The sequence below is a fragment of the Suricata suricatta genome, chromosome 1 (genome assembly GCF_006229205.1).
Source record: "Suricata suricatta isolate VVHF042 chromosome 1, meerkat_22Aug2017_6uvM2_HiC, whole genome shotgun sequence".
Lineage (NCBI taxonomy): Eukaryota > Metazoa > Chordata > Mammalia > Carnivora > Herpestidae > Suricata > Suricata suricatta.
The window spans coordinates 37,144,684-37,166,398 of record NC_043700.1 but is presented as its reverse complement, the minus strand read 5'-3'; the positions used below and the strand labels follow the sequence as shown (position 1 = coordinate 37,166,398).

Here is a 21,715-nt window from a genome sequence, read left to right as displayed (position 1 = left end):
CGGCGGGTCCTCCTCGCCTGTCCGCTTGCACTGTCACGGAAGCTCGTCAGTGCGCGTGCGCCTGTGTCCGCACTCCAAATTAAAAAAGAGACAGCTAGTGGTTGCCTGGGAGGGTGGCGGGGGCCGTGGCCGGAAATAATCTCTAGTCTCAGTCACCGGGAATTGGCAAGGTATCCTCTGCGGTGGAGAGGTACGCGCCCCCTCCCCCTCCGCGGGCGGCCGGCCACGCCCACCCGCGTCCCGGCCCTCGGGAGCCACTGGCAGGGCTGCGGCGTGGGCGGGACTACCCTCGGGGTCGCTTCGGGATTTGGGGCAGTGGAGTCGCAGCCTCGGACTCGGGGGCTCCGCCTTCCTTCGGGAAACCCGGGGCCAAGCCCGAGAGTCGCCCGGCTCCCGCCCGGAATTCCGGAGACCGCGGAAGGGCCGACGTGGCGGGCGTCTGGCGGTTCTAGGTGTTTGGCCGGGTGAAGAGAGCCGGCCGTTCCTTCTTGGGTCGCGGTGAGCCTGGACTCCCTGAAAACTTCGGCTACTTAAGTAGAAAGAGGGTGTGCGCCAGTCATTCCGTGAGGATCCCGATAGCTCCTAGGGCCTGTTTCTCCTAGCGCAGAGCTAGGAGTTGGCCGTCTTAATAAATGGCTTGCTTGTCCTCGAGCTCTCTCACCTTTTTAGAGTTGTGGATTTCTCCAGGGGTGCCGGTATATTTTTTATGCGCTATAACATATGCAGAAACGTGCATACAACGTTCATGGTTAAAGAAAAATAATAAACACCCAGATAAAAACAAAAGAACACTGCCCATACTTCAGGAGTTCTATCCACACATAGTGTTCCTTTCTGAGAACAGTTCCCTCCCTAGACTGACTTAGGATACTCACTCAGTTTTTGCTTTTCCTTATAGCTTTACTATATGCATGCCTAAACGATATAGTTTTACTTTGCTTGTTTTTGAACTTTTGATGTGTGGGATCAGTGTATTTTGTGGCTTTGAATTAATAGTAAACGTGTGTATATCTGTAGGTAATTTACATTGCTGTCTAGTATTCCTTTGTATGATTATAACAGTGTACCCGTTCTGTTCATGGACATTTTGTTGTTCCAGTTCTGGGCTACTAAAAACAGTACTCTAAACATTCTTATACCTGGATACTAGTGCAAATGTGTAAGGGTTTTCATAGGATACATGCCTTGGAGTCCTAGGAGAATTGTTGAGTCATAGGATATGCTTAACTTTATAAGATAATGCCAAACTTTTACTTGGATTGCAGCAATCTTAATTTCCTAGAGCATATCTCTACTCTGGTTTACCAGCTTCTGGAGCCTACCCGCCCCACCCCTCCCACCCCCCATTAGGAGGCGGGTTTTGTCATTAAGAATTGGAGTGAGTTTTTAATGATGCCTTACAGAGTACCAGTTAACAGTTGACACGTGATGATTTATATCATTTTGTAAATGTAAAAACTTAACCTGAAGTCTTCTCTATGGTCTTTTTAAAAAAAATAATCTTCTCGAGGCGCCTGGGTGGCTCAGTCGGCTAAGCCTCCGACTTCGGCTCAGGTCAGATCTCACGTTCGTGGGTTCGAGCCCCGCGTCAGGCTCTGTGCTGACAGCTAGCTCAGAGCCTGGAGCCTGCTTCCCGTTCTGTGTCTCCTTCTCTCTCTGCCCCTCCCCCTCTCATGCTCTGTCTTTCTCTGTATCAAAAATAAATAAAACATGAAAAAAAAAATCTTCTCTATGCCAAAGGTAGGGAAATGTTTAGAAATGATAAATATGTATCTCGCCTGCCTTTGTTTCCTCTGCTGTTGCCTCAGTATCTCTGTCAAACCAGAGTTCCTACATTCCATACTAGGTTGTTTCTGTGAAATCCCTAGCACTTTAATGACCATTACCCTTGTTGCACACGTAAAGTCAGTAAGTATATGTTATGTTGACTTAAGCCTGACTCACCTGCAACTTGTGTTTTGATGTGAAGAACTATATTCTAGCCTTTTCTGGAGGGACTGTGGTGTAGAGTGAACACCTTTACTCCAGCTGCTCAGGTTTTTAAGGCTTTGACACAAATCACCTAAGCCTCTTTTTTCAATCTTGACTGCTCACTCGTATGCATTTATGCATGAAACTGCAGTGTTCTTGAGATTTCATTTGTGGCTCTAATTACCCTCAATGAAGGAAATTATATTAAAAATTCGTGGATGTAACTGCAGAAGTCATGTGACCATGTTTCTACATGAGCTTGGGTAAAAAGACAAAGGATTTCTCCTTTGGAAGTTATGGAATTTCCTATATTTCCCTTATTTTTATTTATTTATTTTCTAAGAATTTTGGAAAAGATCAAGGAGAGAGGGGAGTGTAATTTGTCTTAGCTGTCTCTTTACTTTGGTTGGTTGGAGACTAGTTATCATCTATAGCTGTTTATCAGATTGAGACAAACATGGTGGTGTCCTGTGTGGCACTGTCCCCAAGTTTATGCTGTCTTCCCAGGGAATACATACTTAGAGCTCTGATTAAAGAGAGTTTGAGATGTACCGTAGTACAGCTATAGGGAATGCATGGCTAAGTTTTAAAGTGGTTCTTCTTGACAGTTGTTAATAATAGCAATCAAGGGCTGCCTGGCTGGCTCAACTGTAGAGAATCCAAGTCTTGATCTTGGGGTTGTAAGTTGGAGTCCACGTTAGGTGTTCAGATTACTTAAAAAAAAAATCTTTAAAAATAATAAAGTATTATAACTGCTTACTGAGAGTCTGTATGGTGTAACAAGCAATATGCTGAATACTTTATCTTCATTATCTCATTATAAACTCCATGAAACAAGGAGTTTTTTTTTTTTTGGCCAAAATGTGGGCATTTGAGGGGCACCTGCTGGCACACTAGGTAGAGCATGCAACTTTTAATCTCAGGGTTGTGAGTTCGAGCCCTACATTGGGCATGGAAATTACTTTTAAAAAAGTGGGTGTTTGATATGGTTAGAATTATTTTTACATATTTTACATATGAGGGAGTTGAGATGCAGACCTCATATGAGTACAGTTGCCTGACTCCAAAGCTTCTGCTTCTGCTACTTGAAGTTACTCCTTAAGACTTAGCTAGCTAATCAGTAGCAAAACCCAAGCTAGAAACCAGTCCCTCTTCAGGTTTCTATCAACTATACCACATTGTCTCTAAGATCTATGGTGTGTTTCTGTGAATCTCAAACAGTTAAAAATGAAGTACTGGTGAGTCTTATTTTCATATTTGACAGGATGCTATGAAATGCATTAGAAACCATGTTCTGTACGTTTATAAACTTTATTTCTGGGTTTCAAGGAAGCAGCACTTAGTGGCCCCCAACACATGGAATATTCCCTGTGCACTGCTGAAAGGAGTAAGTCACAGTGGGTGCCTTACAGTGCCCATGACAGATACTTTTAGAAGGAAGGCACCATCAGGAAATGACTAGGGTGGTAGGTGAGAATGGAACTGGAGAATTTTGTCTTTGAGCACTGAAGCCTCATTTTCATCACTCAAGGAAGTTAGGCACTGGCTTTTATTTTTATGGTTAAAGTAATACATATTTGAAAAGAACTCAAACTATATAACTGTGTCCTGGGAAAGATGAAAGGCTGGCTCTCAGTTCTATTTCCCACATGTAACCACTTGTGGTATTTATCTTTCTGAGTTTTTTTTTTAATTAAAAAAACCCTGAATCAGAGAGATGTAATGGGGAAGGAACTTAAATCTTCGAGCCCAGTTTTTACATTTTGCAGAGATTATATAGGGGCACAGTTGTGGTAGTAGAACTGGAACTAAATCTAGAGCTATTGATGTTTATGTAGCAGTGCTTAGGCTTGAGATGAGAACTGAGGCCATTGGACAAAACCAGGCATACTATTCTAGTCTAGAAAAGACCTGACTGTGAAAAGCAAAAGTTGAACTGAAGTTCTGATAAGACTGACTTTTCAAGATTGAGATATTATGTCATCTTCTCAAGTAAAAATTTTTATTTTTATTATTTATCCTCTTTAATCTTAGATCAGCCTCTTTACAAACTGAGAGTGATGTTGTAATACCCCATTTCTGAGCTATTAGCTCCTACAGTTCCCTTTTTTTTTTTTTTTTAACTCTGATCATAAGAAAAACTAGTGGTGGAAGTTGAGCTATTGGAAGCCCCCAACAATTAGGCCAGTGATTAGTAGTTCTCCATATGAGAGCTCCAGGTTTTGCTGGGATTTTCATGTGACTGGATAATGCAGCCTACCTCTCTATTCCTCTCAGAAACTTACCAACACTCTCCCCCCTACCTCCCATCTCCTAAGCCCAAACACCTTTGGGGATACCAGAATTTGTGTTATTGTATCTTCGTTTTAATAACATTGGGAACTTTTACTATAAAATTATGCAAATAACATTATATGGCCACGCAGGACTTAGAGTATCCTGGCTCTCTGAGCCCTTGGAAGTGTGCCTGAAGCAATATCATAAGCAATATTTTAAGCAATATCTTAGTTGCATAGGGGTTAAATATACAATAGAATGAAAAAACATATAATTTGTACAGTGGAATTTGGTCACATTATCATTGATTGCACATGAAAGAACACAAAAATGTAACCCATTAAAAAAAATACTAGGAGTGTGGGGGAGAAAAAATACTATCCCTCTACGAGGTTCTTGGCAGAGACTCCCCTGTAATAAAAGACAAATTAACAGGAAAAAACCCCCAGAAGTTTAATAACTTATAGACCTTCCGCGTACATGGGAGGTATCTGGGAAAACTGAGTAACTCCAAAATGGCCCAGGCCATCACATTATATACCACATTCAGCTAAAGACCAAAGAAACATGTTGCGGGGTGGAGGGGTAGCGTAGTTATGGGAGATTCCAAGGAAAAGCACAGCAAACAAGGGTAAAGTTGTTATGCAGATTTAAGTCCTTGCCTTCTCCATTCATAAAAGTTTCTAGAGGATTTAGTCCTTCTGGTACAGAGAGACACCCTTACAAATGGAGATTTCCTTATATAAATGTCATTTACAAAAGGATAGCTCCTACCTGGTTTTCAGAGCCTTTCCTTTGTTTGCTGTTTTGTTTAATAATCAGCCTAAAGTAATTCTTAAACCAAAACGTCATATTTTGGGGTGACAGATTCTCCCCTTCAGTTAGTGAACTGCCTAAATGTATAGCATTGGGGAAAATCCTTTCACTCTTCAGTAGTTAGAGATGGGAAATCTTCACACAAGGAGATAGCATTTTGGTCATCTTTCTGCAGATACAAATAGTTAGGACTTTTGATACAGCTGTACAAAAGCATCTCTAAAAAGAGGAAACCTCAGACACCTGGCTGGTTCAGTCACTGGAGCCCAAGACTCTTGATCTTAGGCCTGTAGGTTTGAGCCCCATGTTGGGTGTAGAGATTACTTAAAATCTTTTTAAAAGTAAAATAAAAACCAAGAAGAGGAATCCTGATAAAATAAATATCTAAATTTACTACGTGGCCCACCCCTACATTACTTGAGGCTGTTTTTTTCACTTTCATTTGGCAGTTCATTTAACTGTTCTTTTGAATGAAAATAATGAAGTTAGAGCTGCCTCTTGGAGCTTCCTGGTGTGTGGCCTTCATAATGGTTATTTGAAACCTATCATTAGAAGGTTCCTGATATATTAGGCTATTATTATGTGTAAAGCCGATGGGAACTGACCTTGATCTGTTTGTTTGCTTCCATAAGGTAATTTCCTTATTAGCAGCCAGTTCAGATTCTTCTAAAGGTGTTAGACTTTCAGAGTTTCTTCTTAACAGAGACTCACTAGATTTTTTAAAAAAATTTTTGTTTAAATGTTTATTTATTATTGAGAGACAGAGCATGAGCATGAGAGGGGCAGAGAGAGAGGAAGACACAGAATCTGAAGGAGGCTCCAGGCTCTGAGCTGTCAGCACAGAGCTGATGCAGGGCTCAAACTCACAAACCGCTGGATTATGACCAGAGCCTAAGTTGGATACCTCACTGACTGAGCCACCCAGGCGCTCTGAGACTCACTAGATTAACCAACAAAACTTATCAGTGCAATAAGATGCATATATACAGAATTTTAATTTTTTTAAGTTTCTTTTTTTTTTAAGTTTATTTATTTTTGAGAGAGAGACAGAGTGTGGTGTTGGGGGAGGGACAGAAAGAGAGACAGTCCAAAGCAGGCTCCAGGCTCTGAGCTGTCAGCAAAGAACCTGACACTGGGCTTAAAATTCTAAGAGTTACCTTAAGGTGGCAACCGACCAGCCATTCTCCTGTGGGTCGGAGAACTCCATGCACCGACAACCCCCACCCCCACCTGCAGACCTGGAATGTCCCTCGCCAGTTTGAACAGCCAATCATGAAGCTCCAGCTTCCTGACAGAGGAGGCAACCTATCCCATTCCACCATGTCCCTGAAAGGCCCTTATTTGATAATCTGCCCTCCCCAGATCAAACCCGAAGTCTTTCACCCATAAAATACCTCGCCCCTCCTGTACCAAGCACACGGCTTCCATGACTCCCCACTCCCGGAGTCACAGAACCTCACCTGGGAATCGCAGATCCCAATAAAGGCCTTCTTGGCTCCATAACTTGGTCTCTTTCTTTCCTCTCATCTCTGCCTCCATCTATTAAATCTTGCAGAAATCACAAACTGCAAGATCATGACCTGAGCCAAAGTCGAATGCTTAACCAAATGAGCCACCTAGTGCCTCTACAGAATTTTATTTTAATTATGAATAGCCATATATATTTATTTGAATATTTACTTATGTTATTTTCCCTTTGGTGTCTTGAGTCTAAATTTTTCTGTTTTGCCATATAGAAAATAAGAATTACCTGTGATACTTGGACTCTGATGTGGTCGGATTATTTCCCTTCATACCCCAAAAATTTGAGTATTACCATTTTTCTCCAGCTTAGCATATAGGAAGGAGAGTTTCATATCCTTCCTTTTCTCTTCATAAGGAAATGCAGCTTCAGAGTGATTCCATTTTCCAGGCAGTTCAAAGAATTCTGAACCATAAGCTGAGCTTAGTCCCAGGTGAGGCTAATTATTTTCAAGCACCAGAATTTTCATTAATTCAACTAATCTTAGTATCGCTATAAATGTCCTATATAAATGTCTTTTACTTTTCAAATCACTAACACTGTAAGTAAGGTAAGTCACTATTATTTAAACGTGTATTTATTAGGTCCTACTGTGTACAGAGCACTAAGCTAGATAATACAGGAATATTTACAGAAGAGAATATAATGCTTTCCCTATCCACACATGGTGCATTCCAGGACACATTCAGTGCTGTGAGGGAGAGGAGGGATCTGATTTACTTGGAGAATTGATTGGTCTTCAAGAATGAGAAGAGCTGTTGAGCATGAGGAATATTTTTTTTTCCTTTAAGATTAAAGGAACTAAGGTTGAAGAAGAAAAGGTATCTTTTAAATTTGTTTTTAAAAACTGTAAATAGATGTCAGATTAGAGTAAGTTTACCTTAAAGGAAATAAGGTTTTCTTCTCCCCAAAATAATGTGTCTGGGAAATTTTTAAAAACTCATTAAAGGGAGAATCCCCACTGGAGTTGTACTTAATGCAACCTTCCTTAAGTGGGCACTTTAAAAATTTAAAAACATTAGAAGTCAGTTATATTTATGTTGTTCTGAGTAGTATATTTCATTTTCACTGTGTCATTTGTGACTTTCATCTTGTTTCTTTATCTTTTAGACTTGGAATGGCCAAATATCACAGTGAAGTTCAAAGTTTGAAATTGGATGATGATTCAGTCATAGAAGGAGTAAGTGACCAAGTACTTGTGGCAGTTGTGGTCAGTTTCGCTTTGATTGCTACCCTGGTATATGCACTTTTCAGGTGAGACTAAAGGACAAAAGAGTTGAAATAATATATATTTGCAAGGGCCACTGCTTTCTGACTACTTCTAGTAATTTTTAATACTTCATTTAAAAAGTGAGTAATAGAGCCCAGCAATTGTATATATTTACTAAGGTATTTTATTTTCCACTAGGCTCTAAATGCTACTATATGTTTTTCCTGTCATCAGCCGTCTTATGAGATGAAATATAAATTTATCACCATATTTTTAAAAAAATTAATATTTTCTACAGAATTATCACAGTTTAAAATAATAATAATTTTCATAATTGAATCCTTCAATTTGTAAGTGATACAGACAATAGTGTAAATTATTTTCAGTCCTTAAGTGGAAAAACAGACAAAAAACCCCAAAAGTTGGACAGTGTGTAGGGAATTAAGACTAAGATTAGGGGTACCTGGGTAGCTCAGTTGGTTTAAGCATCTGATTCTTGATTTCAGCTCAGGTCATGATCTCATGGTTTCTGAGTTCAAGCCCTGCATCTGGTTCTGTGCCAATAGCTCAGAGCCTGCTCGGGATTCTCTCTCCCCCTCTCTCTCTGCCCGCCTCCCTTGTGCTCTCTCTCAAAAATAAATCAAGTTAAAAAAAAAAGATTAGGGGCACCTGGGTGGCTCAATCAGTTAAGCGTACAACTTTGGCTCAGGTCATGATCTCACAGTTCGTGAGTTTAAGCCACGCATCAGGCTCTGTGCTGACAGCTCATAGTCTAGAGTCTGCTTTGGATTCTGTTTCCCTCTTGCTCTGTCCCTCTCCCACTCACATTCTGTCTGTCTGTCTCTCAAAAATAAACATTAAAAAAATTTTTAAGTATGAAATAGAAAAAAGATTAAGTTCAAAAATTACAAATCAATGAGTTTGTTGTAAAAATTATAGAAAAGATTCTTAAACATCAAGATTCTTAGATATGACACAAAGTATAGGCAGCAAAAGAAAAAATAGGTAAAGTGAACTTCATCAAAATTGCCAACTTGTGTACTTGAAAGGACATACTCAAGTAAGTGGAAAGACAGCACATAGAATAGAAGAAAACATTTCTTTTTTTTAAATTTTTTAATGCTTATTTACTTTTGAGAGAGAGAGAGAGCGAGAACGCGCATGCAAGCAGGGGTGGGGGCAGAGAGAGGAGGAGACACAAAATCCAAAGCTCCGAGCTCCAAGCTCCGAGCTGTTAGCACAGAGCCTGATATGGGGCTCGAACTCATGAACTAAGAGATCGTGACCTGAGCTGAAGTCCAATGCTTAACCAACTGAGCTACCCAGGTACCCCAGGAGAAAACATTTCAAATCATATCTATATGGCACTTGGAGCTAGAACATATAAGGAACTTCCAACTCAATAATAATAAACCAAATAATGCAATTAATAAATGGTCAAAGAATGTAAATACACATTCCTTCAAAGCAGAGATACAAATGGCTAATAAGCACATGAACATATGCCTGATACTGTCAATAATCAGAGAAGTCAAAATCACAGTGACATATAATTTCATACCCACTAGGATGTTTAGAATCACAAAATCATATAATAATTGTTGTTAAGAATGTGGAGAGATTGGAATCCTCATACCCTGATAGTGGAAATCTGAAAGTGACTCAACCTCTTTAGAAAACTGTCAGTTCCTCAAATGATTAAATATGCAATTTCACTCCTAGGTATATATCCATGAGAAATGAAAGCAGATTTCCAACACAAAAACATGTATGCGAGTGGTTCCTGGCAGCATTCTTCGTAATAGTCAAAAGGCAGACAAAAACCAAATATTCATCAATGGATGAATAGATAAACACATGTGTCACACACATACAATAGAATTCTTTTTGGCTATAAAAAAGAATAATATACTGATACCTGCTACATCATAGAACTTGAAAACATATGCTAAGTAAAGTAGGCTGGATACAAAGGCCACATATATTTGAGTCTATTTGTATGAATGTCCAAAATAGAGAAATCCATACATATAGGAAGGAGATTAGTGATTGCTTGGGACTGGAGTGGAAGATGGGGTATAGGGAATGATAGCTAAGAGGTACAGGGTTTCTTTCTGAGGTAATGGAAATGTCCTAAAATCTACTGTAGTGATGTTTGCATATATGTATGAATATGGTAAAAACCATTGAATTGTACATTTTGAATGGGTAAATTGTATGGCATGCAAATTATATTTCAGTAAAGCTGTTTAAAAAATGAGTCATTACTAGGCAAATCCAAATGGAGTATCTGCTCTTCAAGAATGGGATGCAGATACAACTTTGTCATGTTGAAGTATCCATGATACATTGTTGAGTGAGAATTGTTGATTGGAAGATACATCAGTGCATGCTGGGATGGCTCAGTCGGTTAAGCATCCAACTCTTAATTTCAGTTCAGGTCATGATCCCAGGGTTGAGGGATCAAGCCCTGCGGTGGGCTCTGCACTGAGCGTGGATGGAGCCTGATTAAGATTCATTCTTTCTCTCTCTTGCCCCCTCCCCCTTTGCCCCTGTCTTCCACTTTTACTCTCTCTAAAAATAAAAAATTTTTTAAAAGACACATCACAAAACCATAAGACAAATAAACCATACTGTCTAAAAGTTAAAAATTATTTTTGATAAAATACAGTTTATTTTAAAATTTTTTCCCCATTATTTGTTTTTCTAATTTCCCTACTATGGGTATTTATTACTTGTATAATAAAAGTGTTTACCCCACACATTGGGAAGATCTGAAACTAAAAGTTTTATATATAATATATAAAATTGTATGTTGTAGATGTCAAAAACTTAACAGTATTAGGCTGCATTAACCAGGAGGAGGTCACAGTTGGCTTATATACAGTTTGGGTGAATTATTTTACTTTATTCTTTTCTTTTCTTTTATGTTGGGGGGGGGTGAATAATTTTAAACCGGTAAACATTTAGGGGAAGTTATCAGAGTAGATAAAGCTATAGAAACCATACAGAATGCTTGAAGGGACTGGGGATATTTAGCTCAGTGGAAAAGACTGTTAGACATAAAAGCTGTCTTTAAGTATGATCAGGCCTTTTTTTTAATTTTTAGTTTTTTATTTTGAGAAAGACATTGTGAGTGGGAGAGGCAGAGAGAGAGGTAGCGAGAGAATCCCAAGTAGGGGAGGGGGCCCCAAACTCAGGAAACCATGAGATCTTGACCTGAGCTGAAACCAGGAATGGGACACTTAACCAACTGAGCCACCAAAGTGCGCCGATCAGGGCTTGTTTTACTGAAGAAGAATTAGATTTATTCCATGTGGCTTCATTGACAGAACCAAGGCCACTAGATAAGGTAAACAGTAGATTTTGGATCAACCTAAGAAGTCACTTTTCAAATTATGTAAGGTGCTCCATTACTTAGACATCATCTTGAATCAGATCATTATTTAGACATCATCTTGAATCTGTCATCTGATTGAGAGGTCAGTTTAAGTTCCTGTCCAGCTCTTCAGATTCAAATTCAGTTGGCATTTGTAATTCTGTTACTTTAACTGAAGTTATTAATTAGTGATGAGTTGGGAGAGGGATAGCATGTATAGTTTATAATTTAAAGGAAAGTGGTCTCTTTTCTGTAATTTCTTTGATGTTTTGAGTCATTCTCTTTTTTTTCTATTGGTATTATAAAATAAACACCATAAACTTACCACTTTAAGTATACAGTTCAATGGCATTAAGTACATTCACAGTGTTGTGTAACCATCACCACTACCTATTTCCAGAACTTTCTTATCATCCCAAACAGAAACTACACCTATTAAATAATGACTCCTCATTCTTCCTCCTCCTACACCCTGGTAACCTCTATTCTATCTTTAATCTCAATGAATTAGCCAGTTCTAGGTATCTCATAAAGTAGAATCATAAAATATTTGTCTAGTTGTGTCTGGCTTATTTCACTTAGCGTGATGCTTTCAAGGTCTATCTACATTCTAGTGTGTATCAGAATATCATTCCTTTTTATGGCTGAATAATAGTCCACCATGTGTATATACCACATTTTGTTTAGCTATTTGTTTTTGATAGACATTGGGTTGTCCCCACCTTTTGGCTATTATTAATGATACTACAGTGAACATTGGTATACAAGCACCTGCTTTCAACGGGAATTGCTGGATCAAACAGTAGTTCTATTTCAACTTTTTGAGGAAACTGTTTTTCATAGTAGCTGGCCCATTTTACATTCCCATCAGCTATGTACAATGGTTCTGATTTCACACTCTCTCTCTTTTTTTAAGTTTATTTACTTTGAGAGAGAGACAGAGAGAGAGAGAGAAAGCAACTTGGGGAGTAGACAGAGAGAGAGAGAGGGAGAGAGAGAGAATCCCAAGTGAGCTCTACTCTGTGAGTACAGAGCCTGACGCGGGGGGCTCACAAACCGTGAGATCATGACCTGAGCTGAAGTCAGATGCTAACTGACTTACCAGGTGCCCTTGATTGCTCTATATCTGTGCCAACACTTGATACCTTCTATTTTTTTTTTAATAATTGTCATCCAAATGTGTATGAAGTAGTATCTCATTAGAGTTTTGATTTGCATTTCATTCATGACGAATGATGTTGATTATCATTTCATTTGCTTATTGGCTATTTGTAGGTCTTCTTTGAAGAAAAGTCTGTTCAAGTTCTTTGCTCATCTTTGAATTGGGGTGCTTGCTTTTTGTTTTTGAGTTATGAGTCTTTTTTTTTACTAGGCTCTACATGTAACATAGGGCTTGAACTCAAGACCCCAAGATCAAGTCTCATGCTGTCTTAACTGAGCTAGCCAGGTGCCCTCTATGACTTTTTTTCATTGAAGTATAGTTGACACAAAAGTTACGAGTTTTTGATATGTTCTGGCATTAATCACTTACCAACTATATGATTTACAGATGTTTTCTTCTAGTCTGTGAGTTGTCTTTTTACTCTTTTTTAAAAATGTTTTATTTTTTTATTTCTGAGAGAGAAAGTAGGTAAGGAGCAGAGAGAGGGGGGGACAGAGGATCCAAAGCAGGCTCCATGCTAACAGCAGCAAGCCCAATGCAGAGCCCAAACTCATGAGCCCTGAGGTCATGACTTGGCCAAAGTCAGGTGCTCAACCAACTGACTTTTTCAAAAAAGTGTTTACTTATTTTGAAAGAGAGAGAGTGGGAGTGGAGGGAAGGACAAAGAGAGAGGGAGACAGAGAATCGCAAGCAGGCTTCACACTGTCTGGAACCCAACCATGAGATCATGACCTGAGCCAAAATTAATAAGAGTCAGACACTCAGCTGACTGAGCCACCCAGGCACTCTCTTTCTGGTGTACTAATTTAGTAAAGCCCAATTTTTCTGTTTTTTCTTTTGATGCCTGTCTTCTTGGTGTCATATTTAAGAAATCATTGCCAAATCTATAGTCACAAAGATCTTCCTCTGTGTTTTCTTCTAAGATTTTTATAGCTTTACCTCTGATTCATTTTGAGTTAATATTTGTGTATGGTAGGAGGTAAGGGTTCATCTTCATTCTTTTGCATGTGAATATCAAGTTTTCCTAGTATTGGTTGTTGAAAAGACCACCCTTACCCCATTGAAGGGTCTTGGCATCCTTACTAAAAATAGCTTGACCATTTATATTAGCTTATTTCTAGACTCTGTGTTTTATTCCATTGGTATATGTTTGTCCTAATGTCAGTACCACACCATTTTAATTACTATAACTTTATAGTATGTTTTGAAATCAGAAAGTATATGTCTTACAACTCTGGTCTTTTTCAAGATTGTTTTGGCTAGCTGGGAACTATTGACATAATGTATACATTTTTATTTAAAAATTTTTATGTTTATTTATTATTGAGAAAGAGAGAGGCAGTGTGAGTGGAGCAAGGGCAAAGAGAGAGGGAGATGCAGACTCTGAAGCAGGCTTCAGGCTCTGAGCTGTCAGCACAGAGCCTGATATGGGGGTCAAACTCACAAACCATGAGATCATGACCTGAGCTGAAGTCAGATGCTTAACTGACTAAGCCACCCAGATGCCCCATTAGGTTGGAGTTTTCTTTCTTTCTTTCTTTTTTTTAAGAGTGGATGATTTATTTTCCAATTTTTATTTCTTTTAAATGTTTTTTTGTAAGTTCATTTTTTATTTATTTTGAGAGAGAGAGAGAGAGAGCGCAAGTGAGCACAAGTCGGGCAGGGGCAGAGTGAGAGGGAGACAGGATCCCAAACAGGCTCTACACTGTCAGTGCAGAGGCTGATGTGGGGCTCCAGCTCACAGACTGTGAGATCATGACCTGAGCTGAAACCAAGAGCCAGATGTTTAACCGACTGAGCCACTTAGGCGCCCCTCAATTTTTATTTTTAATTGTAGTATAGTTGACATACAATATTAGTTTCAGGTGTACAGCATGGTAATTAGATAATTATAAACATTATCAAGTGTTAATTAGTATAGTTACCATCTGTCAACATAAAAAATTACAATATTATTCACTGTATTTCCTATTTTGTATTTAATCATCTTTGTGATATAATTCGACATTTGTGTCTCTTAATCCCCTTCACCTATTTTGCTCATCCCCTTCCCCCTCTTATAACCATCAATTTGTTTTCTGTATTTATGAGTCCCTTTTGTTTTTTGTTTGCTGATTTGTTTTGTTTTTTAGATTCCAGATAAAGTAAAATCATTTGATGTTTTTGTCTTTATCTGACTTCATTTAGCATAATACCAACTAGGTCCATCTGTGTTGTCATGAATGACAAGATTTCATTCTTCCTTCCTCCTTCCCCCTAGATTTCATTCTTTAAAAAATAATTTTTTAATGTTTATTTATTTTTGAGAGAGAGAGAGAGAGAGAGAGAGAGAGAGGGTGTGCACAAGCGGGGGAGGGGCTTAGAGAGGGGAACAGAGGATCCAAAGCGGGCTTCACACCAACAGCAATGAGCCAGATGTGAGGCTCAAACTCATGAACGTGACATCATGACCTGAGCCAAAGTTGGATGCTCAACTGATAGAGCCACCCGGGTGCCCCTAGATTTCATTCATTCTTATGTTGAGTCATATTCCATTGTGTACATATATTACATCTTCTTTTTCAATTCACCTGTCAAAGGACAATTAAATCGTTTCCATATCTTGTTTTTGTATATAATGCTGCAGTAGATAAAGGGGTGCATATATCATTTCAAATTAGTGTTTTCATTACTTTGGGTAAATCCCCAGAAGTGGAATTACTAGTGTGTATAATATTACTATTTTTAAATTTTTGAGGAACTGCCTCTTGGTTTTCCAAAATGGCTCTACCAATTTACATTCCTACCAGTAGTTCAAAAAGGGTTGCTTTTCTCTACATTCTGGCCAACACTTAACTATTTCTTGTTTTCTCAGTAATAGTCATTCTGACAGGTGTGAGGTAATATCTCATTGTGGTTCTGATGTGTATTTCCCTGATGATGAGTGGCACTGAGCATCTTTTCATGGGTTTAGTTTCCATCTGTAAGTATTCTTTGGGAAATGTTTATTCAGGTTCTCTCACCATTTATAAATCACCATTTATGAGTTCTTTATACATTTTGGATATCAACCCCTTGGTGGCTATATCATTTGCAATTATCTTCTCCTGTTTAGTAAATGACCTTATTGCTTTGTTGATAATATCCTTAGCTGTACAAAAGCTTTTTAGGTTGATGCAGTCCCCATAATTTATTTTTGCTTTTGTTTTCCTTGTTTAAAGAGAGAGAACCAGAAAAAATATTGTTAAAGCTGATGCCCAAGGGTTTACTGTCTATGTTTTTTCCTATGAGTTCTCTGGTTTCACATTCTGCTTTAGGTCTTTAATCCATTTGGAATTTACCATTATGTATAGTGTATTAAAGTGGTCGTTTCATTGTTTTGCATGCAGCTGTTCAGTTTTCCCAACACCGTTAATGAAGAGACTGCCTTTGACCCCATTGTATATTCTTGCTTCCTTTGTTGTAGATTAATTGACCATATAAGAATGGGTTTATTTTCTGGGCTCTCTCTTCTGTTCTATTGATGTATCTGTCTACTTTTGTGCCAGTACTACACTGTTTTGATTCCTATAGCTTTGGTTTCTACTTTTAACAATAACAAATAACAATAACAAAGGACCATAAATCATTGGTAAATGATATAGTCTGTTTCTATATTAGAGTCATTGTTTTCCTTTGCATCTTACTTTAGACCTACTTTGTGTCAAATGCTGTCATTTTCTTATAGCTGAGATGATCACATCTTGAAGGTTTTCTAATCTCGCTTTCAGTCCATCTTAATTATCCCATTATTTTTTAGATTTTTGGTTCTGTATTAACGGTTGCTAATCAAATGTAGTTGCTTAAGCTACAGGCTGTGTTCAGCATCTCAGGCTGTTTGTTTTGTTCTTTGGCTCTACTTTGACTTTTCTAACTTTCTACTACCAGATTTTACAATCTTGCATCTTTTCTTTTATGGAAAGACCCAAAAGAAAGACCTTCTAGTTACATGGTTATATGTATACTCTGAAAAGTAGTAACTATCTTCCTTTGAATGAGACGAGAATGGTTTTCACTGTCAAAGAATGGAGAAGTGCTGTTTAGGTAGGTGGTTATTGATACTTAAATGGCGTGGCTCCTTGTTCTGTTCCCGGATAGTTTGTTTCCACCACAGAGATCGTTATTCAGTCACAGGAAGGTAACATTTAGAATAATCCACCAGAATTTAAGATGTTTAAACAGTTCAAGGAGCTTTATTACATTTACGTTTAATTTCTGATTGGAATTTTTTTGGGGTGCATGGGCGGCTCAGTCTGTTAAGCATCCGACTTTGGCTCAGGTCATTTCCCCCAATTTGTGGGTTCGAGCCCCATGTCAGGCTCTGTGCTGACAGCTCAGAGCCTGGAGCCTGCTTTGGATTCTGTGTCTCCATCTCTCTCTACCCTTCTCCCTCTCATGCTCTCTCTCTCTCTCTCTTTCTTTCTCAAAAATAAATAAAACATTAAAAAAATTAAATAAAATGTTTAAGTTTAGAAGAAACTGTTACAGCCAAATGGAATTAAGTTGTGATTCAGATGTAAGTCTTCATCCCCACCCTGCCAACCTATCCACACCTAATTTCCAATACCCACAAGTCTTATCCCATCCTTGTACATAGCCACTAAATTCTTGCCTTTGAATCTCCCTTTTAATTGTTAACGTTAAGGGATAAATGGTATGTGAAGTTTGGGGTTTTCTATATGACAGTTTTTATTTTGTTTTTCTGTCCCCATTTCCTCATAAAAGCTCTATGAAGTTCTGTGAAAAGCTCTAATCTAAAGATCTAATTAGATAGGCAACAGTGTTCAAATGCATACTAGTATCTAGAGTTATATAGTTTACTTTGAAGGAATTTCACGGAAGATATGTGTTAATTGTTCTTGAAATGATTTGTAAGCTAGCAGTTCCATCGAATCTACAAGGGACAAGGCCTCTGGATTTTGTCATTGCCAGCTGAACCTGAAATCAGCCCATTTTCAGTAACCTTAGCACTCTTCACAGAGTAGCCGGGAGTGTTCAGTCCTGGAACTGGAGTATCGTTGTGTGCTGTCATTTACATTTATGAAGTACTTGGTTGAGAATTAGACCCATAAAGAAAATGGATTCATCTGGCAATATTTTATATTCAAAGCTTATTATATTTTATTCACAGAAATGCACATCAGAACATTCACCCAGAAAACCAAGAGCTAGTAAGGGTGCTTCGGGAGCAACTTCAAACAGAACAGGTACTGTTGTTATATAAATATGTGCATTTATGTAAGGGGTGGATGTTGCTATTCCCCTTGCATATGAAATGGTGATGAAACAATAAATTACTGTTTGGAAACATGGCCTGTTTTCTTTTTTAGTAATTTAAGTGGTTCTATTGATCGTATATTTTCAGATTAGGCAAATGACTAGTTTGAACTATTCAGATATTCTCATGTGCATGTTTATTTGTTGGTTCTGAGAGAGTGGAGGGGAAGGGGCAGGGAGAGAGGGAATACCAAGCTGGCTCTTCGTTGTCAGCGTGGAGCTGGATGTGGGGCTTGAATGCCATGACCTGTGAGATGATGACCTGAGCCGAAATCAAGACTCCGAGACCTAACCAACTGAGCCACCCTGACACCCCAGTGTGTGTTCTTTTTAACTTTGAAAGCCCTGTGTGCCTTGTGTAACCTCTGTTTTCTCCTCAGGATGCCCCTGCTGCTGCCCGACAGCAGTTCTACACCGACATGTATTGTCCAATCTGTTTACATCAAGCCTCCTTCCCTGTCGAAACAAACTGTGGACATCTTTTTTGTGGTAAGCAAGCAAACAGTGCTAGATTTGGTAAAAGTGACTATTTAGGCCAAGACCCACATGTGTACACGGACTGGATTCCTAATTTACTTTGTCACATTTTATATTTCACAGATGGGGTCGATTGCTCCTGATATCCTGTTCTACTTGTTAGCCACTTTTATTTAGTGGCTGTGAGCTCAAAGATAAAAAACAACAACAACAGTAACTATTCAACTTCTCAATAAACCGAAATGTGTTTGCTTGAACAAATTCAAGTATATGGATTCACTGAATCCTTCATTGTTTATCACTTTTTGGTAGGCCTTCCCAAGGGAGGAAGTTCTCTCTAGGACCCTCCCAAGACCTTTCCTTAGCTGTCCTACCTCCTTTTTACCCTGCATCAGCACAAAAGTTATTAGCCTGCTGTGTGTGTGTGTGTGTGTGTGTGTGTGTGTGTGTGACATCAAGAGGGTTGGTAAGAAAGAATGAGGAACCTAGAGCATATAGTAGGACAAGAAGGAAAACTGATTTCATACTTACTATCAGAAAGGGGTGCTTTCTTCCTTTCTACCTCTGGGCATTTCTTTCCTCCAGAAAGATTTCATAGAGAACAAGGTATCATATAGTCATTGCTTATTATGCTCCAGTGAGATTGGGGAGAGAGTCAGGTATTACATACCTGCTATGTGCTGGACATTTACTTTATTGCATTGAACTCCATATATGAGGAAACCAAAACTGTGTTAAGAAATTTTATAAAGGGTAACCCATACAGTTCTCTTGCTAAAGGAAAGAGCCAGATTTTAAATGTAGGTCTACCTCAAACTCTGTGGTCCATTCTATTATGTGATTAGTGGCTTACATAACTACTCTCTACTTAACATTTATCCATTCACTAGACCTATTGTTTTATTTGTAGTGTTTTGTTTTTGTTCCGATGGCTATTTTCAAGATAGGGTTCTAATTGTTCTCCAAATGTACCCATTTTCCATTTTAAGACTAATTTAAAATATAGCATACAATGATCCTTTAAGTTTCTTTCTCCCCATTGTATCTTTTGTTTGATATTATATAGAATTATTAGGTATATAGTGCTATTATTTATGCTTTCAGGGAGGACATAATACTTTGAAATCCATATTGTGCAATGCAAGGGTTTCAGTTCTTTTTCTATACCTAACCAATCCCATAATTGCATCATCCATTAATTTCTTTGTCTTCCCTAAAGTTTTTGCCTAAGTTAGCTAACAAGTTATAAAACACTTAGTGTCTATCTTTGTCTGTTGGGAATGTTAATGAGCGGCAAAGTTATGAAAGGTCAGATAGAGGGAAATAAATGGCCACAGAGCAAGCACATACTTTCCCCCCTCTCAAACCTCTAGTGGATATTTCTAATCAATTGGACATTCTTTCTGAGTCTGGATATGGCCTCAATGACCATCCTTTAACACAGTACTTCGGACAAGTGTTAAGCATCAGTGAGGTTTGGCAGGCTAGATGAACTCTCTTTGCCAGTCTAGGTTTAGGTAATTCACTGAGTGGATAATCCAGTCAATTGAAAGATGGCTGTATTGTGTTCTTGGTTTCTGGGTCTGAGGTAATTGGGTAGATTGCTTCTGATATCCTGCTGTACTTGTTAGACACTTATTTACTGTCTCTAGGTTCAAAGATTTAAAAAACTAGTTACTCAGCTTCTCAAACAGAAATGTGTTTCTTTGAATAGTAGTTCAAGTATATTGATTCCAAATATATCCAGAGCACCTTAGCTTAGTTCCTGTATATGGAGCTACAGTTCTGTTCCTTTACAGCCAGTTAAGAATAACAGCAACAGACTTTATCTTACTTGCATTTTAACCCACATTGTTTTATTTAATTTACAGATAAATAGATTGAGAGAGATTATGACCCAGATTAATGTCATTGTCTCTCCTACCATCTTATTTAGGTGGATCTTTTTATAGCGGGGGAATGTTGAAGAAAAGGGAAAACATTGAGCATATCTCAGCAGATGTATGTGAACTGAAGTGTTTCATTTGTTGGGCCATAGTTTTTCTGTGCAGGCAGTGGCCATTACATAATTTGCAAAGCAAGGACACCTGTACCCCAATTTGTAGAAAAGAGATGTGGGATTAAATATGTTAACATATGTCAAAACACATTGAACTTTTGAGTGAAAAGGTCATAGATAGAACTAAGGCATCATTACAGATTTTAATACTAACAAGATTTATAAGTTTTGCTATCATATAGTTTCTATATGAAATTAGAGTGCTCAAACTACTTAATAAATATTAGCTTACACAACACTCTGAAAGTAGGAAAAGATATCAGATAAAGATTGTTTAGCTTTTAAATTCATCTTTAAATCACCGAACCAGTTTTTCCCCAGTCATTGTAATGTCCAATTTGGATAGCCTTTGCTTAGCCCCTTGGATGCTCACCAGTCTCCTTACATACTATTCATTTCTACTTCTGGCATTTGCTCTTTGCTATTCATAAAACTTGGAGCATTCTCCCTCCTGTTTCCTATTTCTAAATCTTACCTATCCTACAAAATTCAGTTCAAATCCTTTCTCATCTACAAATGACTCTCTGATACATCCCAGAATTCTCCCTTCTACATACCTTTTGTACTCAATATTATATAGTTTGAGATTTAACTATCTTCTGATTGATTTCAGTATATCAGCTTGAACTTCTCAATTTGACTGTCATTGTTTATTCCAAATTCTAGACATTTATTTGATCTGGAAGAATAAGAATAAGGAATGCAGGAGGGCTAACCTAGATAGATAGGGGCACCTGGGTGGCTCAGTCAGTTAAGCATCCAACTTCAGCTCAGGTCATGATCTCGCAGTTCATGAGTTCAAGCCCCACGTTGGGTTCTGTGCTTATAGCTCGGAGCTTAGAGCCTGCTTTGGATTCTGTGTTTTCGTCTCTCTCTGCCCCTCCCCTGCTTGCACTTTCTTTCTCTGTCTCTCAAAAATCAATAAACATTAGGAAAAAAGAAACCACTCTTCTTAAAAAAAAAAAAAAAGAATACAGAAAAGATCTTGGAGGTAGAAGGGAGACTGGAAGCACTTAGTTCAGATTCACAATGGGACCTGAATGGTCTGAGAAACAGGTGTCCTGCAGAGGAGAAATGAATTGGGCCCTTAAACAATCAGACAGGATTTAAAAATATTCCTCCTCCTCTTTCTTCTTCTTCTTCTCCATAAATAAACAAAACAAATAAAATATTCCTTCTTCATTTGTTACTTTAGTGCTTATATGCTCAGCTTACTTGCTAATTTTGAGGTCTATAAGCTCTTCCTTTAGGCTGCGTTTAGTTGTCTGCTGCTCATGAACAGCTTCAGGCAGAAAAATCAAATCCACCCAATATAAAAGTTGATTGAATTATTGAACTATATTATAAACTTTATTAGGTAAGATAGCATGTACTCTTTGTATCCGTTGGTTCCTTATTCATAGTGCTTAATTATTATTATTATTATTGATACTACTGTAATTTGGCATTCTAAATTCTTAAAAAATAGAAGCTATGGTTTTGGAGCATATATACCAAATTTGGAACAGAAAATGTATGCTGTGATTTGTTGGTTATCATATTTGCAG

The 21,715-nt window shown here is 38.2% G+C and overlaps 1 protein-coding gene across 7 annotated transcripts in view; it reads left to right on the top strand.

The window, feature by feature from the left end:
• Window positions 1-22: 22 nt before the first annotated feature.
• The window catches only part of RNF170 (ring finger protein 170), a 33,438-nt gene continuing 11,745 nt past the window's right edge, over window positions 23-21,715 (top strand). The window contains exons 1-5 of one of the 7 annotated variants that reach the window (XM_029936680.1): window positions 23-190; window positions 6,944-7,019; window positions 7,697-7,840; window positions 17,487-17,562; window positions 18,013-18,121. In XM_029936680.1, the coding sequence (XP_029792540.1) occupies window positions 7,704-7,840; window positions 17,487-17,562; window positions 18,013-18,121 (322 nt within the window). In that variant the 5' untranslated portion in view covers window positions 23-190; window positions 6,944-7,019; window positions 7,697-7,703. The other 6 variants (XM_029936696.1, XM_029936689.1, XM_029936668.1 and 3 more) reach the window with 6 other exon arrangements.